This window comes from Onychomys torridus, chromosome 3 (assembly GCF_903995425.1).
Source record: "Onychomys torridus chromosome 3, mOncTor1.1, whole genome shotgun sequence".
NCBI lineage: Eukaryota > Metazoa > Chordata > Mammalia > Rodentia > Cricetidae > Onychomys > Onychomys torridus.
The window spans coordinates 115,896,849-115,916,498 of record NC_050445.1 but is presented as its reverse complement, the minus strand read 5'-3'; the positions used below and the strand labels follow the sequence as shown (position 1 = coordinate 115,916,498).

The 19,650-nt window shown below is 37.0% G+C and overlaps 1 protein-coding gene across 6 annotated transcripts in view; it reads left to right on the top strand.

Moving 5' to 3' along the window:
• The window catches only part of Znf638 (zinc finger protein 638), a 136,482-nt gene that overhangs the window by 59,791 nt on the left and 57,041 nt on the right, over nt 1-19,650 (top strand). For all 6 annotated transcript variants that reach the window (XM_036182011.1, XM_036182010.1, XM_036182012.1 and 3 more), the window contains exons 2-3: nt 11,423-12,935; nt 18,034-18,095. In XM_036182011.1, coding sequence (XP_036037904.1) covers nt 11,423-12,935; nt 18,034-18,095 — 1,575 coding nt within the window. The remainder of the gene's footprint in view (nt 1-11,422; nt 12,936-18,033; nt 18,096-19,650) is intronic.

Sequence of the window (19,650 nt, the reverse complement as noted above, 5' to 3'; positions counted from 1 at the left end):
GACTGAGTAACATCTGATAGAAAATTGCAGCTTGTAGATACTGTCTTTTAACTAAAAAAGGAAATTAGACTAAATTAATAGAATTGAAAATTATCAAACTTGAAAATGTTTTTAATCTATGAAGTTTATACATTCCTCTTATTTCACTTACTAGAATCTGCTGTAATAGTTTGTTGATTATTCATTTATTTATTTATTTATGGTTTTTCAAGACATAGTTTCTCTGTGTAGCTTTGCGCCTTTCCTGGAACTCACTGGGTAGCCCAGGCTGGCCTTGAACTCACAGAGATCAGCCGGGCTCTGCCTCCCGAGTGCTGGGATTAAAGGCGTGCCACCGCCCGGCCTAATTATTTATTTACAAGATCTTTCTGGGTAGCACAGACTAGCCTAGAACTCACTATTCACTATGTAGATCAGATCAGGGTGGCCTTGTACTTGGAGGCAGAGGCAAGGTGATAATTCCAAGTGCTGGGATTACTGGCATGAGCCTGCTTTGTAATAATTAAACAATTGTGTTACTCTTTGTATCTACGTAACAGGTATGTATTGGATACTCCAGTATTGAATACATGAACTCAGCCTATGGGTGCCAGAGCCTGGGTGGGCTCTCACGTTTAATTCACCGAGCCTTCCCGTTGATTAAAGTTTGACTAGGTCTGTTCAGTTTCTTAATGAAAGCTATATATATTAAGACAGTACTTCTAATATATAGGTACCCAGTAACACAGTTTTGGTTGTTTTTCAAGGAAACAGGAGCTAATGAATATTGAAATGTGATAGTTTAGAGATCAGCAAAAGAAAAAAAAATTGCTGTGACTAAAGCTAGTATTTATTTTTATTGTTTTTATTGTTCTAACTTTGTTCCATTTGAAATATGTGGTTGAAAGTGAAAATGGAAGGAAAATATATAGAAAAATCAGAAGAGAATTGTGGAAAGAATAATGAGGTGAGGTGTAGAATTAAATTAAAACCCATAGTTAATATGGGTTCCATGAGAATCAAGAAGAATAAGTTGGGATTGACAAGAGTGGGGAGCATAGGATAACTCCAAGGTACATACGTGATCTTAATAATTATCTTGGGGCATATATATTTTGATTATTTTTCAGACCTTAGAAACCAAATTCTGCTTATTTCAGTCCAGCATTCTTTATATTTTTATTTTCATAGTTTTCCTTTTATTAAACTTTTTTTAGGTGGCCTTTTAAATTGTCTCTGATTAATGAAAATTGCCATTTTTTTTTTCCGTTTGAATTTTACTTTTATATTTCAAAACAGGATCCTGCTATATAGCTCAGAATGGCTTCAAATTCTAGGTCCTCCTGCTTCACCCTCTCAAATGTTTGTTTACAAATGCCTGCCACCAGATTAAATTGTTGAATTACATAAAAATTAAGCATCACAAGTAAAAGGAATTATATGACTTACTCATGTAACTATCATCCAGCTTCAGTAATTGTTAGCAAATGGTCAGTCTTGTCAAATTTCTACTCTCTACCCTATTTTAAGCAAGTCTTATTTGTTTGTTTGGTTGGTTTTTGGTTTTTTGAGACAAGATTTCTTTGTGTAGCTTTGGAGCCTTTCCTGGATCTCTCTGTAGGTCAGGCTGGCCTCAAACTCATAGAGATCTTCCTGCCCCTGCCTCCCAAACGCTGGGATTAAAGGCGTGGGCTACCACTGCCCAGCTTTTTTTGTTTGTTTGTTTATTTTGTTCTTTTGTTTTTTGAGACAGAGTCTCTTTTTATAACCTTGGCTGGCCTGTAATTCTGTGTAGACTAAGCTGGCCTTGAACTCACAGTGGTCCACCTGCCTCTGCCTCCCTATGCTGGTGAACTACCACACCTGGGTCAAGTAAATCTAGTATCAGTTCTAGCAACTCAGTTCAAATTTTTTTCTAAAATATTTCGAAAATATTTAGGTAGAAAATTGTTTATATAAAATTATTAGTAACTACTACTAATAAATGTTCATTTGTAAATAATTTCTTAATAGCCATTCAGACAGTATTGAAATTTTCCCTCTACCACATATACAGCTATTCAGTTGTTTGAAGTCAGGATCCAAATAAGATTCATAATTGGAGCAGTTTTTACTGCTTGATATGTCTCTTGAGTCTATAAGTTCCTCAGCTACCTTTACTTATCTAAGAACACTGTTTCTGGCTTTTTTTTGTTTGTTTGTTTTTTGTTTTTAATTTAAGAGAGGATTTTTTTGGGTTGGGGATTTAGCTCAGTAGTAGAGCGCTTGCTAGCGCAAAGCCCTGGGTTCGGTCCTCAGCCCTGGAAAAAAAAAAAGTTTTTTTCTGTGTAGTTTTGGTGCCTGTCCTGGATCTCGCTCTGTAGACCAGGCTGGCCTCGAACTAACAGAGATCCACCTGGCTCTGCCTCCTGAGTGCTGGGATTAAAGCCACCACTGCCCCTTGAGACAGGGTTTCTCTGTGTAGCTTTGCGCCTTTCCTGGAACTCATATGGTAGTCCAGGCTGGCCTCAAACTCACAGAGATCCACCTGGCTCTGGAACACTGTTTCTTATTCATTAAATAATAGATAAGTAATGCCTTGCCTCATCAGCATTTGAATCTGTGCATTTTGATGTAACTTTAAATACATACGTAGTGAGTAACATTGTTTGCTGCCAAGCCTGACAACGTATTTGCCCCCCCCCCCCAGAACTCACATGTTAGAGATAACTCACTTCCCCAAGTTGTCCTCAGATCTCTACTCAGATAGCATGACACTTACATACCCACATCCCCAAATGAATAAAAGTGTGTTTTAAAATTACTTAGGAACTGCTAGATCTCAAATTAGGAATTACTGAGAGAAAGATAGGAGTGTACAACTAGTGTTTGTAATACAGTGTTTTCAGGAGTTGCCCGTATCTTAGTAAAAGCTTAATAAAAGAACATCTATCTGATTAAAAGCATGTTGTTACTAACCTAGTGATGAGTACCTGTTGCATGCCAGGAGTTTTAATAGTAATAGATCTTCACATCATATTCTTGAGGGTTTTTAAATTTTATTTCTGTATATGAATGTTTTGCCTGAATATGTTTGTGCACCACGTGTTTGCAGTGCCTGAGTTTGCAGGGCCCAGAAGAAAGCATTGGATCCCCTGGAATTGGAGGTAATGACAGTTGTGAGCCATCATGTAGGTGCTGAGAACCAAACCTGGGTCCTCTACAAGAACAGCAAGGGCTCCTACTTGCTGAGCCATCCTTATTATTATTATTTTTTTAAATTTCCATTTCAAATTACATTCTGCTTTCTTAGTGTCATATTGTTAGTAACAGAATGAAAACACTGAATTTATGGTCAAAGTTCTTTTGTTTGTTTTGTTAGGGTCTAAGTTTTTAGATATTTTTCTGTGCTGCTTCTCTAAAGTTAGTTGATAGTATTAAGTTTTACTTATGGGAGTGAACCAATTTTGTATGAAATCAGTCATTGGCATTCCTCCTAGCCTGGGTGGGTATGTTTGAATCAGTGGAAATTTCCCCAAAGATTAGATTATTTTGGATTTTGTAATTGGCTGACTAACACTCGGCAGTTAGGGAGAGTACATGATGTAGAAAAAGAAGGGCCAAATAAAAATTTGCAGCTAATACTCTTTATTATATTTTCCTGCCTCTTATTTTATTTGTTTGTAATCTTTTTCACCTAGGATACAGTTAAGAAGTTATATAGTTAAATGGTGGACATAAAACGTTGGATCGTTAATTTTGAGTGAATTTAAGCTCTGAGTGACAGGAAAATGAATTGTTTCTCTTCTCTCTCACTCACTATTTGACAAATTTTGTACATTGTGCTCCTTTATCTCTAAATACTTAGTGTGTGTATCACAGGGATAAGATGTTTGACAGTAGTTCCAGTGTCTGTAAATTTAACTGATAACATTCTTTAGTCTGTAATCTCGTTTGTTGCTTCACCCATTAGTACTCTTTGCAGATTTTTTTTCCTCCCTAAAGTATAGGATTGGTCTAGGGCTAGATACTCTATGTAATTGTCATGTCTCTCTCTCTCTCTTTTTTTTTTTGAGCTGAAGACCAAACCCAGGGCCTTGTGTTTGCTAGGCAAGCACTCTACTACTGAGCTAAATCCCCAACCCTGTCATGTCTCTTTTACACTTGCTTAATCTGGAATGTTTTCATAGACCACTTCTCATTATGGATTGGTCTGGTGTTCTTGATTAAACATAGTAATGACACAAACCAGAGTTTCCCCCTCCCTCTACTTCTCCTATTCCCTTGCTCCACCTCCTTCTACCCCCTCCCCCAATCCACTCCTCCTCCCTCTCCATTCAGATGGGGTAAGGTCTCCCTTGGGGATCAATAAAGCATCAGTTACATATTCTTACTTTAACATATTGTAACCTACTTTAGGGAGATGGAAACAATTTTGGCCCATATCCTAAATGAGAGAAACATATAAGCACAAGGTTGGACATGGGTGCAGTTGCATCTCAGAAGCAACTGGAGCTGGACATCCAAACCTTCAGTGTTGTTTACCCTTTGCTTCTACTTCCCTGTATTGTGGAGGCTTTGTCTTGTTTTAGTGCTTGTGCTTTCTCAGTAAGGTGGTAAATACAGTTCTCATCAGCATTTGAGTTTTATAGACATTCACCTCTTTTTTCATTTGTAATTATGACCGATTAATCCCAAAGATGACTTCTTTATTTGCTGCCTTTGTGTATCCTGTTTTATCACTCTGAACCTCATTCCTATAAAGTGGGGTCTTACTGACCTAGAATTCCATTGATGCTGTTGTCTCTATCCCCTTGCAGCCCTGAGGTGCCCCACTTTTGTGTAAGTGTGGGGGGATTTGAAGTCAGGTGTTTGTTCAGTGTAATAATCCCTCTTAACATGGTTGAGTCATCTACCCAGCCCAATATTTTTATTTTTTGGAGACCTTGTCTTACTGATTGACCAATGAATCCCCAAAGATTTGCTTGTTTGTCTCCCTGGTGCATAACTACAACTTTGAGAATCAAGTCCAGGTCCTTGTACTTACTGATCCATCATCTTCTCAGTCCTAATATACTATGTTTATTAAAGATGACAAGGTAGATGAGACTATCTGCCTGTGTTCAGGAGAGTATCTTTGTTTGTTTGTTTGTTTGTTTGTTTGTTTGTTTTTCGAGACAGGGTTTCTCTGTGTAGCTTTGCGCCTTTCCTGAACTTGTTTTGTAGACCAGGCTGGCCTCAAACTCACAGAGATCCAGCTGGCTCTGCCTCCCGAGTGCTGGGATTAAAGGCATGCACCACCAACGCCCGGCGAGAGTATCTTTTATAGTCAAATCAATGCTATGCTGTGGAGATGCATTTATTTATGTAGAATACATATTCCTAAAAATAAAGTTATCTGATTATTTTACTTTTTTTTTTTTTTTCAAAAAGCTGTTTTCCTGGGAATAACTATTAGATTACTGCTATTTGGGGTTTTTAATATGTGGTTTTACAGTGATTTGTTCCTAGCATTGCAAGATAGCAATTGATCTTCAGTTTAAAATCTTTTAAGGATCAGTGTGTTTGTGTGTGTGTTCATGTGAGCACACGTGCACAGAAAAGGCAATCAAATCCTCTGAAGGTGGAGTTATAGGTGTTTGTGAGCTGCCCCACATGGGTGCTGGTATCCAAACCTGGGTCCTTAGGAAGAGCAGCATGTGCTCTTAACTGCTGAGCCATCTCTCCAGCACACATTTTGGTTTTTATCTGAAACCATGATATCTATCTGTCTTTTCAAGTAGCAGGAAAGTCAGTGCTACTTTTAATGATGTCAGGTAGTGCTTCTGATTGTGTTTGCTTGACCATTTCCTTAAAAGTGACATATTTTGGCAGTTTGGCATCTTAACATGATATTTACCTAAACCACACTTCTGACACTTAAATTGAGACTGTGCCTCTTTTGTGAGACACAACAGAACAGAACTAATGACAATGAAGAGTTGGCTCACTGGATCTGTCTGGATGGTAGAAGAGATCAACAGGTGGAAGAAAGCACAGAATGCATGTTATTTTTGTGATTAAACAATTGGACTGTTGTATTAACTGACTATTGTCATAGCTGTGTTCCTAAGTGCCAAAGTGGATTGATTTATTTTTAATTGTGTTCTAACAGAACAGCATAAAGTAAGATAGGGGGACTAGACCTAGAAAAAGAATGTTAAAATAGTGTTTTCCTTTTGTGATGAGTTCATAGAAAACTTTTCTTTGGATGTTGTTTAGGGTATTTTTTCTTTTTTCTTGCTTTTGGTGAAAGGTAAAGAACTTTTTTTTTTTTAAGATTTATTTATTTATTATGTATACAGTTTCTGCCTGCATGTGCCTGTAGGCCAGAAGAGGGCACCAGATCTCATTATAGATGGTTGTGAGCCGCCATGTGGTTGCTGTGAATTGAACTCAGGACCTCTGGAAGAAAAGCCAGTGCTCTTAACCTCTGAGCCATCTCTCCAGCCCAAGAACATTTTTTTAATAATTAGAAAAAAGCTATGTGTGGTTGATATATTGTGTATCCCAATAAACTTAATCTGGGGATCAGAGATCAGAACAGCCACTATATTAAACATAGAGGTTAGGCAGTGGTAGCACACGCCTTTAATCCTAGCATTCCGGAGGCAGAGATCCATCTGGATCTCTGAATTTAAAGCAACACTGGAAACAGCCAGGCATGGTGACACATGCCTTTAATCCCAGGAAATGATGGCAGGAAAGGTATATAAGACAAGGACCAGGAACTAGAGCCTTGTTAAGCTTTCAGGCTTTTAGCAGCAGTTCAGTTGAGATCCATTCTTATGAGGACACAGGCTTCCAGTTTGAGGGAACAAGATCAGCTGAGGAGTTGTCAAGGTGAGGTGGCTGTGACTTGTTTTGTTTCTCTGATTATGCAACATTCACCCCAATACCTGGCTCCAGGTTTGTTTTTATTAATAAGACCTTTTAAGATTGATGCTATAGCTATAAAATAAATTTATGTATTTGAGGTACAGCATGAAAACAACAGTGAAGGGGGATTAATGTAGGTTTTGTTGATATGGTTACTTCCTAGCCATGTTCTAAGGCTTAATCTGTAAACTGATGTCCTTTGCTTTCAGTGATTTTTGTTTATATAAAGTAAGATGTGTATTAAACAACATTGTAGAGCATGATATTCTATAAAGTCTCAAGTGTATGGTTTTTAAAAATTAATGTATTAATATGTATGTGTATGTATATATGTAGACACACATGTGTCACATCATACAGGTGGAGCCAGCTTTGTAGTCTTAGTTTTCTCTACTTCCACCTTTATGTGGATTCTGTGGATCAAACTCAGGTAACCAGGTTTGTGTGACAAACACCTTTACCCACTGAATCATCTCACTGGGGTTTGATATAAATTCTTTCATAATCAATTTAGTGAAGCCATCATGATCCGGCTGGCTAACTTTTGGTGATTGGTCTAGATTCTAAGAAATTTTAGATTTATTGATACTTAAAAAGAAAATAAGGTCCCCTTCTGAAAGTTATCATTAAAATAATAGGCAGTTCTTGATTTCTCATGGAAGTCGACATTTTGGAAATACTTCATGGGATCTAATGGCACTATCTTTTTAATCTGTCAAGCTATTCATACTTGTGCCAAGAAACCAATTTCTGCTATTGGTTTCTTCTCTGATTACTCCTACTCCTCTTCTTTTTCCTTTTTCCTCTTCCTCTTCCTCCTCTTCTTTTGTGTATGTTTGTGGGCAGGTGTTCCATAAGGTCTGTGTGGAGGTCAGAGGATAACATTCAAGAGTTGCGCTCTCCTCCCACCCTGTAGGTTCCAAGGATTAAACAAGTTGTGAGGCTTGGCATCAAGTGCCTTAATCACTGAGCTTTCTCACTGACATTGTTACTAGTTTCTAAAAGAATTTTGTTTTATGATTGATTATACTGAAGTTTTGTTTCACAGTAATATGTTTCTGTTTTTAAAGGACAATGAAAAGAATTTAAGATTGCTTTTCATCAAAATAAAACAATTCAAATGATTTACCATGTAATATTCTGTTATATAAAGTATTAAATAGAGATTAAAATGTCAATTGAAAGCGTCAAATACGTGGTAGCTGGCTGTGGCAACTTTTAACTAGCATGCTTGAGACTCTGGATGTTTGTCCCTAGAATAACTTCAAAATCATACTTTTTTGGTTGGAGAGATGGCTTAGTGGTTAAGGGCACTTGTTGCTCTTAAGAAGTCTTGAAGAATGAAAATTATAAAGTTATAAAATTGCTGGTATCTATGTTCTATAACTATATCATATCACTGTAAGGCCAGGATGCTAGGTACTTTAGAGAATACATAGAGTTTTTCTCTTAGAGAACTCAAGTGTAGTTCTCTTCAACTTAAAATTGTTCATAGTTACATACAGTAATTAGATGGCTGAAAATCTGTACCATTTGTTTTTTACTTGGGAAGAAACAGTATTTGAAAGAATTAGTGTTTCTCATATAAGAGCAGTCTTCATTAACTGGAGAAAATGATGTAGGAAGAGTTAGAATAGAGGCTGGGGAGATGGCTCAGTCAGCAAAGTGCTTGTAGAGGAAGCATGAGGACCTGAGCTTGATCCACATCACCCAGGTACAGCAGTATACATTTATAAAATTCAGGCTAGGGAGGCAGAAACAGGAGGGTCCCTATGGCTCACTGGCAAAGCCACAATGGTGAGTTCCAGGTTCAACAAGAGACCTTTCTTGAAAAATAAGGTTGCAGGGTCTGTCATCCCAGCACTTGTGAGACTGCACACAGGTCTCTTAAGTTTGAGGCCAGCCAGAGCTACACAGTGAGTCCCTGCCTCAAAGAAGATTGAGTTAGATGGAGAATGATTGAGGACAACCTCCATACACACATGAACATACACACACATGCCACCCTCAAAAAAATTGAAAGGAACAACCAGATGAAAACTGCTTGCCCGAGCAGTGCCTATTTTTTAATGAGCACAAACAAAGTTGTTCTTAGAAGTGAGTCTACTATGACAAAGGTAAGCTAGTTTAATGATTTGTGGTTTCTGGAGTTTCTTACAAATAGCATTTTAAAAATAGTGAATTTAGATTTGCTGTTGGTGAATTCATTGCCTGGGCAATTTTTATTTTTGTGTTTCATACTAACTTGAAATCTCAGGGCTGTGGAGATAATCTCAGTAGGTAAAGCACTTCCAATACAAGCATGAAGATCTCAGTTCAGATCTCCAGAATTCAAGGAAAGCTGGGTGTGATATCCAGCTTCTGTAATCTCAGAATTCTTATAGGGAGGTGGGAAGGAGAGACAGTATTATCCCCAGAAGGTCTTGGGCCAGCCAGCCTGACATATGCAATAGTTAACAGCAAGAGACCCTGAATCAAACAAATTAAGAAAGCAAAGACCAACAACTAAGATTGTCCTCTGACTTCCACATATGTGATTTTGGTGGGCACATCCCCACACTCATCCACACAAACACATGCATAGATTGGAACAGAGCTTTAAAAAACTGATTTATGTACATTAATAATGATGACTTTGAATGTGATCTTTTAAATACTTGAACAAATATTTGAGGTTCTTCTGAATAGGGTTTTATATACTTGGGAGAAAAGTCAGTGAACACAGAGCTTCACTTGATGCTTCATTTTTGGGAAGGGCATGCATTTTATTAGCACAAAACACAAACTAGAGATACCAAAAGTGGTTCAAGAAATAAGAAAGGATGTTGAGTCTCACTTGACCTTAGTGGTCAAGGAAAATTTGATGGAAGCTGATCATGCAGAATATGTATAAAATCAAATTAAGTTTACCATGTGGGACAAGTAGGTTGCTTTAATGGGAAGAGAAAGGTGCCAAGGCCTAGCTGGAATAAATGCCTGGTAAATTATAATGATAGAGAGTAGCTAGATTGTTGGATATTATATATACAAGAATTAAAATGGATGGGATCCTTCTAGATGTTTGAACAGGAGTAATGTGGTAAAAATGTTCATTTACAAAAATCAAAGGAATAGAGTATGAGGGTGATTTTAGCTCAGTGGTAGAATGCTAATTAGGTCTCAGCTCTGGAAAAAAAAATGTTGACAATTTGCAAAATGGTTGGATTTGAAGAGAGAGAATGTTAACCAAATAAATAAGAGTTTTACCCAAATACATTTTCATCTTACTAACAAGCATAAATAAAGCATAAGGACTTGAGTTTTTAATTCCTAGAACCTGATAAAACTATTGGGCCTGGAGAGGTGATTGAGGTTTTCCCAGCACTCATGTGGCACAGCTCACAAACACCTATAATTAGTTCAGGGGAATCAGATGCCTCTAATTTCCTCAGGCACTCATACTTATATATATGTAATTAAACACATGGATATATTTAAAGATAAATGAAAGTAAATCTTTAACTATGCGAGGTAACTATATGGGAGAGGGAAGTCACCCACCGTGGCTGCTGACCATGGTTCTGAGTGATAGCTGAAGTTGGTTAGACTGGATAGTGTAGCAATGTGAGGACTTGGTCAGTAACCACTTTTAGCATATCTGTTAGTAGTTGTGAGCATGGATTGTGGGGCTAAATTAAATCTGAATTTGATTTGAATGCAAATCTGGCATCATATATCTGTGTTACTTAATCTCTCAGTGTAAAACTATGCATATCTCTGGAAGTTGTGAGAACTAAATGAGCAAATCCATATAAAGTGCTTAGGACAGTAACTAACACATAGACATTGTCTATAAAGTTCATCATTGTTACCTATGTATTTTTCTGTATTCTTAACAATGGAAAGATCAGAGCAACTGGTTTTGTTACATATTATATTGTATGTTATAAAGAGTTCCATGCCATTGCACCTCCTTTGTTAGACTTTATAATTAGATTCTTGGTGACACAATTTTACTTTACCAGAATTTAATAACAGGAATATAAGTATAGTTTAATTGCCATGTGGAATTTAGTAGATGTGAAGGCTGATTCCAAGGAAGAATGTGTCTTATAAAAATGGGTCGAAATAAAACTTTAAAGTTAACAGTTCTTTCATTGTTCTTATGTCTAATCACACACATACTGAGTGTGTGTGCATTTCTAAGAATTTTAATGCCTTCATCTTTTTTTTTCAGTATAAAACTACAAAATAAATCCTCAATCTTTTTCAAGATTTTGTAAAAGGACTTGTGAGTTACATCTCAGCACCTAGGACAGCACCCAGCACTGCACATCATGCACAGCAATATACCTCTGGCTTGAGGTTTGGGGTTTGTGTTCTGGATTCGGAAAAGAAGAGAAAGTTTTAGGGGACATTTTAAACTTTGTAAGCCCTTATTCTTAAAGTATATGCAATGCAAAGTGGTATCATGACTTTATTTCAAAATGTTTTACTCTGGCTGTAGAACCCACTTCATGAAGTAGTTTAAGTTAAAATGATCTAATATTTGTGTTTTAACTTTCAGCTTTGTGTTATTCTTGGAAAATTTCGCACCACTTGTGAATTCCTTGAGCCTGGGCATTGCAAACCCACTTCTGTTGGGCCCATCTCCTTTGCACTTTGCTCAGATTAAGACTCAGTTGGCGCTTCAGCAGTTGAATGCCGTTGCCTCACATGGTTCAACACCACCTTATACTTTATTAAATCAGGCATTCTTGAAAGTAGCCATGTCGAGACCCAGGTTTAATCCTCGAGGGACCTTTCCACTTCAAAGGCCGAGAGCACCTAATCCTCCTGGGATGAGGCCTCCAGGACCATTTATAAGGCCTGGATCTATGGGTCTTCCAAGATTTTACCCAGCAGGCAGAGCCCGTGGAATTCCACACAGATTTCCTGGCCATGAATCTTATCAGAACGTGGGACCACAGAGAATGAATGTTCAGGTAACTCAACACCGGACTGATCCAAGATTAACCAAAGAAAAAATGGATTTTCCTGAAGGACAACAAAAGAAGGGGAAACCTCATGGTAGTCGGTGGGATGATGAGCCTCATATAACTCCACCAGTAGAAGTGAAACAGAGTTCTGTAACCCAGGTTACAGAGCAGAGTCCTAAAGTACAGAGCCGCTATACAAAGGAGAGTGCCTCAAGTATCTTAGCAAGTTTTGGATTATCAAATGAAGATCTAGAAGAACTTAGTCGCTATCCCGATGAACAGCTAACTCCTGAAAATATGCCATTAATATTGAGGGATATAAGAATGCGAAAAATGGGGCACCGATTACCTAATTTACCTTCTCACAGCAGAAATAAGGAAACACTTGGTAAAGAAGCAGTTTCAAGTAATGTGATTGATTATGGGCATGCAAGCAAATATGGCTATACAGAAGATCCACTTGAAGTACGTATTTATGATCCTGAAATCCCAACTGATGAGGTCAAGAATGAATTTCGGTCACAGCAGAACATTTCTGCAACTGTTCCCTCTTCGAATGTGATATGTAATTCTGTGTTTCCTGTTGAAGATGTGTTTCGTCAGATGGACTTCCCTGGTGAGTCCTCCAGTCAGTCTTTTTTCCCAGTTGAAAGTGGAACCAAGCTGTCAGGCATACACATTTCAGGACAGTCAGTCCTTGAACCTGTAAAATCCGTCAGTCAGTCTACTAGCCAAACAGTTAGCCAGACAATGAGCCAGTCTCTTATTCCTCCATCTGTGACCCAGCCATCCTTTTCATCTGAATTAATTTCAGCTTTAAGCCAGCAAGAGCGGATCCCACATAAGCCTGTGATCAGTTCAGCTGATGCACATGTTGGACCTAGAGGAAATAAAAAGAGTTACCAATCAGAAACTGACTTGCCCATTCGGTCTCCCTTTGGGATTGTGAAAGCTTCATGGCTACCAAAGTTTACACAAGCTGGTACCCAGAAAATGAAGAGACTGCCTACCCCTTCTATGATGAATGATTATTATGCAGCGTCTCCAAGAATATTTCCACATTTGTGTTCTCTGTGTAACGTAGAATGTAGTCATTTGAAGGTGAGTGTTTTTAAGATTGCTGTACAATGATGCTCAGCGCCCACGTTTTCTCTAAATTCTGTTATGTATGCTGCTGTTAACAAAGCATTAAGTCAGTGACCAATTAATTTTGATTGCAACCTTGGCACCTACTTGTAATCGTAAGTAACCTAAGTACTGAAATGAATGGCTTTCTGCATTTGTGTTACTTGGCATACTATATAGTATGTCATTATTTTGAACTTTTAGTTATCCAACTTAATTGTATACTCATAATAATGCTATATGAGAAAGTATGTTTACGATTTATTAGAATAAAAATACAAAACACATTTGTAATATACACTTTCAAAGAACAGTATATTTTAGCTTTGTATATATCTGTTCTAAGCTAAAGATCTTAATGTTGCTTTAAGTGTTTCTGATTTTTGTATAGACTAGCAATTTTTCTTGAGAAGGCACTTTTAAAATTATTTCATAGCAGAATGATTCAGGATGTAGTGATTATGGAACCAGCCATGAGCTCAGAAAATAGTAAAATGCTGGAAATTCAGAGAAGAAAGTCCAAAATATATGCATAAGGTACCTTTGTGGTTAGTATAAGCAGAAGAAAAATTTTGCATAGGTGCTGAAGAATAGTATTATGTAGTATATGCTGTTTGATAGTAACTACTGGCAAATCTGAGCTGGAATCACCCCCCCCCTCTTTTTTTTTAACCTACATGTATAGGAACCACTAATTCTTCTGTTTACTAATGCAGTTTATACATATAGATGATAGAAGGGAATGAATGTACTTTAAAAAGCTTTAATTTAAAGCGTTAGCCTTGAATTGGCTGGGGGGCTTGAAGAGGCTTGCTTACTTATGTGTAGGTTTTCATTCTCTTGCTATTTTTTTCTCCTGCAAATATTGCCATTTTATTGTCTCTGTATTCATTTATCAGGGTTCAGTCAATAATCTAAAACCTGAATTGAATGCTCTTGTCTTCTAGTTAACTCTAGCAAAAGAAAGCATCATTTTTGGGCTAGAAAGTGTAGTTCAGTGGTAAAGCACATGGTTAGCGCATTCCAGGTTTTAATAAGAAAGCAGCAATCTATCCATTTTAGACAAATATACTGGATTTTAATATTCCACCAAAGGGAATAGAGTTGTTTGTCACTCAGAAAAATCTCAGAGTAATTCATTCCTAGCACTTTGTAATCTGTAAATAGCCCTAGACTGTTAGGTGCTCTTTGTTATTGTAACTGGGCATACTACTAATATTTCCTTTTTTTTTGAGACAGGATTTCTCTGTGTAGCTTTGGGAGCCTGTCCTGGAACTCAAGCTGTAGACCAGGCTGGCCTTGAACTCACAGACCTGCCTTTGCCTCTGAGTGCTGGGATTAAAGGCATGTGCCACCACCACCCAGCTTATTTTGAACTTTTAATCAGTCATAATGAGTTGAAGAAAATATTTATTTTGTATTATAGAAAAGGTCTCTATCCATTATGTATTTACTGATATAGTTTTATATGTGATTCTACAGTAGGTGCTGGGGCAGAAATAAATAACTATATAAAATTTATTTTGTAAAACAGCTTATACAGTCTCATCAAGAAAATGTACCCGAGGATGTTTTAAAAGTTAGAACCTAGCAGATGGTGGTGGTACACACCTTTAGTCCCAGCACTAGAGAGGCAGAGGTAGGTGGATCTCTGAGCTTCAGGCCAGCCTGGTCTACAGGGTGAGTTCCAGGATAGCTATGGCTATATTGAGAAACTCTGTCTCAAAATGATACTTAACCATTTGTTCATGACATTGGGGAAAGATATTTATTATTTCTATGTTGATTTCAGATTTGTAGCAGTCAGGCTGGCATTACAATGCCTGCAGAATGTCTAGCAGTTGGTTTGAGAAGACTTTTACAGTCTAGTTAGATAAAGCTGATGGAGTAACAATTATCAGATGCTCTGTTTGTTTGGAATAGAGTGATCTGGAAGAGAAGTCTTTGTGGAGGAGTTTGAAAACATTTTTGAATGATGAGAAAAGTGTAATATGCCTTTCTAAAGAAGAAAAATGACTTTCCAGATGGGAACAGCAACATGTAGAGAGGCAAAGGTTCTTAGAGAAGCCTTATGGTAGGAGGCAGTGAAGAACATACTAGAAACAAATAAATATGCAAGGCATTGAAAAGCTATTGTCAATTTAGATTTGAGGTGGAAGACATTGAGGAGCTAATTAAATTTTTTGGTATGTCAAGCGACACATTGAAAGTGTTTTAGGGATATTTAAATGTAGATAAATGCGAGAAAGAGAGATTGGTTAGGCCACTTACTGAAAGCTTCCATAGTCATACAAGTGTAATTTGGAGAAACCTGAGTTAATAAGGTAAAATAAAATTATGAGAGCAGAGAAAAATCATCTAGTCATTCATTAAAACAGCACTCTTATTTTGGACTGTGGAGATGGCCTAGTAAATAAAAGCACTTGCCACATAAGTGTGAGGACCTGAGTTCAAATCCCCAGAATCAAAGCCTTTCAAAGCCTGACAAGTCAAATGGCATGAGCATCTGCAGCAATCCTAGCAGTCCTATTGGGATATGGGTAGATAGAAACCAGAAAATCTCTAGAAGAGTACAGGCCAGCTAGCCTGCATATACAGTGAGAAAATAACAGAGAACCTGTCTCAAAATAGAAGGTGATGACTGATCTCCAAGGTTGTCCTCTGACTTCCCCAAGTTTGCTATGACCGCTGAGTTAACATTCAATGTGCACGTATGCACATGCTTTGCAAAAATGTGTGTGTGTGTGTGTGTGTGTGTGTGTGTGTGTGTGTGTGTGTACATATCTCTCTCTATATATTTTTCCCCCCCGCTTCCAGTCTTAACAGTCAGGATAACAGATTGGGGCTCAGCTAATTAAAGAATTCATCACTGCTTAATGGACAATGATGGCATGTGAATGTGGATTTAGATGTACAAGTTGCCTCTTGTTTCAGTGATATATTTTATTGCTTTGTGTATATTTGTGATATTAGAAATATGTAGCCAGTACTTGTGATTTCTAATTTCAGGCTTTTTCCTACTAAGTAAATCCTACATCTTTGCTTTCTACATTTGAGTCTTTAAAACTATAGCCTGAGGTGTACTTTGAGAATGCAGTAATAGAATGTAAGATGTGCTTCCTCACAAACTGGGGTTCAGATTTTAAAGAGATTTGCCTTAATTGTCTATGTCCTTCTGATTGAAATAACTTGATTCAAGTAAATCCCCCAATTTATTTACTCATTTATATATTTTGTGTGTTTGTGAATATGGGTACACATGTGTCCACAGTGAGTTTGTCTAGGTCAGAATATTGTGAAAATCAGGCTTTTTCCTTCCATCATGTGGGTCCAGGTATGGATTGAATTCTGGTCATTGGGCAACAAACTTTTTTTTTTTTTTTTTTTGAAGCCAGTCAGAAAATAAAGAGCAGGTTTTGATAGATAGGAGTTGGTGTTTTCATAGCTTGATTCAGAGCCAGCCCAAATCTAGTTCTTGGAGCATCTTTGCTTCTTAAGTAATTCTTTTTCCTATAGAGGCAGTGCTACTTTTGAGCAGCTATCTAGGTACCATGAAGTCTAGAAATTGGGGTTGCATAGGTACATTTACTGAGCTAGTGTATCAAGAAGGATGCCTATTGGAAGACAGTGTGCATGTGTGAATTGAATTAGAAAAAGTACCTTAAGTAAGCAGGGCATTGACCACCTTCAGCTTATATAGGTATTACAAAGAAGCATATCCATTACTATCATTTCTTTGTATGTGTTTCAAGAAAAGCTGAAAATCAGATTTGGGGGTGCAATCTGGATTTATAAATAAAAATGTTGGCAACTTACTCAAATAAAACATTTTATGGTGCAAATAAATCATGCCTAATTTCCTGCCTGCCAGTGTGTGTGTTTGGTAAAAACAATAAATAATTTATATCAAAGACATGGGTTGAACACTACTAAAGACTCTTGATTACTGATTTCTTTTAGCTTTTTATTTGTACCACTAAGGATATGCAGACATTTTGTTTTTACAGTTTAATGAAAACCTTTAGTCTGTCAAAACTTAGATGCACAGTGTTGGAAGTAGCTTGACTTTCAGGTCTTGCCAGGGTAGAATTCAGAATTAATGTCAACTGTAGTTTAATTGTGGAAGCTTTGTTTTTAGGAGGTAATTTAAATTAAAATATTTTAAAAGTGGAAACAAAAGTTTTTCTCAAGTTTTAAAATACAGAGCTATTTAGTAAGGGTTGATTTTTTTTTGTTTTGTTTTTTTGTTTTTTTCTTTCTACTTTTTTCCTCTCCAAATGTTGGAGGAACAATAAAACACTGAGTAATAGACATGTTTCGCCTTGAAGACTATTGTGTTAAAAATTGTATTATCTGTTCTTCCTTCCCTTCTAATCAAATATATCTTCTAGGAGGTATGTTTATTGTTATAGATTGTAATTTTAGGACATTTATTTGTAAACAAAGTACATAGGAAGGCATTTTGTTGATTGTAAAGCTGTATGTGTAAGGGATACTATGTCTTTGAAATTGTGTTACTTTCCTTTAAATCTTGAAAATAAATTAGATTTGATCAGTGACAGTTTTTACTATTTACTAATCTTTTTACCAATATAGTGAGTGCCTTGTTTGGAATGCCACTAGCTTTTGAGGTCCTATGTTTTGGTGGTCAGTGTCATTTGCTTGAAGGGGAGTAAGTCATCAAGATGCTATCTTTTGAAGGCACCATCTCAGAGATACTATTTGATAGAATTATTGGTGTTCTTTGAAATGTTGCCTTTGTATTTGAGATGTTATTTTCAAATTTATGCTTTTCTTCAAGTCTAAATATATGTATGCATTTCAAAATGAATGTTCATGGCTATAATTAAAAAAATTGTACTTAAATATCATTTCAATGGGATTAACATGATGTGGGGTTAAATGTATTTGCTTGGAAGACTTTAATTTTTATTTGTGAAAATTATGTTGCATCTAATCATTATTTATAATTAGATTTGTTAAATTTTCAAATACCCTTTTGTCATTTAAAAAACCTAATTCATTAGTCAGCATGAGGATTGTTTTAATTTCAACCTTCTCTTTTTTACAATAGGACTGGATTCAGCATCAAAATACTTCCACCCATATTGAGAGCTGTCGGCAATTACGTCAACAGTAAGAACATTTTTTCCCTTTTTTTTTTTTATAGGCGGCAAAGTTAGAAAAATAGCTAATGATCATATAACTATTAAGTATTTTCAGTGTGATAATTTGTTAAAAATACTTTTCAAAGCTATTGCTTATTTAAAATAATAATCCTAGAGAGGTATATTTAATTTTCCAAAAGGAGAACGCTGTATGATCCTTCTGTCTCCTTCCTACCTAATCCTCAGTAGGTAATTACAAAAATGTTTTGATTGATTTTCCTTGTTTATTTGCCTTTGCCAGATTGGTTGAGAACAGATATCATTCTTTTCCATTATCTCGCCTATTTTTCAAAGGTTAAATAATGAAAAACTAACACAGACCATATGCAAGTATTTAGTTTCCACTAAAAAGCTTTTTCTCTGCCTTCGAACCTGTTCTCAGATTAAAACTTAAGGGGAGAAGAGAAGTTGATAGTCGTTGTCCCCTCCCACCACCCACCACCACTTTGTTTTGAGACAGGGTTTCTCTGTGTAACAGCCCTGGCTGTCCTGGAACTCACTTTGTAGACCAGGCTGACCTCAAACTCACAGAGAACAGCCTGCCTCTGCTTCCTGAGTGCTGGGATTAAAGGCTGGTGTCATCACCACCAGCTTCTTTTTCCTTATTTGAGGTATCTGGAACGGTTTTCGTGATGGTCATAGACATGGAATTTATAATCCTAATCATTTTACCCTGCCCTTAGAATAACAAAGTTAAATTGTTTCCCTAACATTGTTAAATAGTACTAGTCACCAGCTTGATTCAGGACTCTTCCAGTATAAAGTTATAATCCTAACTCAAAATATGTTAAACTCTTTTGAAGAATTTTTAGATTGTTTACTTATTTTATGTGTATGAGTGTTTTGTCTGCATGTATGCTTATGCACCATGAGCATGCCTTAAGAGGACAGAAGAGTATTAGATCCCCTGGAACTGGAATTATGGATGATTGTGAGCCACTATGTGGGTGCTGGCAACTGAACCCAAGTTGTCTATAAGAGCAACAATTGCCTTTAACTACTGAGCCATCTCTCCAGCCTCCACAGTTATTTTTAGAGAAAGAGAATTAGTTCATATGACTGGGAAATTACAGAGAGTGGCTCTAATTTCAAGAACAGCTGAATTTTACATCAAATAAAACTGAATGTCAAGAATATTTTCATTTTTTGGCTTTGCTATGACCTTAAGAAAACTCAGCCACATAGCAGATAGTTCCAATAGTTATGGACTTCAGTGATCTATAGAGCTAGTATTTTCAGGAATTGTTTTGTGTTTTGTTTTGTTTGAGGTTTGGTTTTGGTTTTGGGTGAGGTCTGATGTTGCTCAGGATGGTCTTGAACTCATCCTGATCTTCCTGCCTCAGCCTCTTAAAAGTTCCGGGATTATTGCCAGGCAGTGGTGGCACATGCCTTTAATCCCAGCACTCAGGAGACAGAGCCAGGTGGGATCCCTGTGAGTTCGAGGCCAGCCTGGTCTACAGAGTGAGATCCAGGACAGGCACCAAAATTACACGGAGAAACGCTGTCTCGGAAAAAAAAAGTTA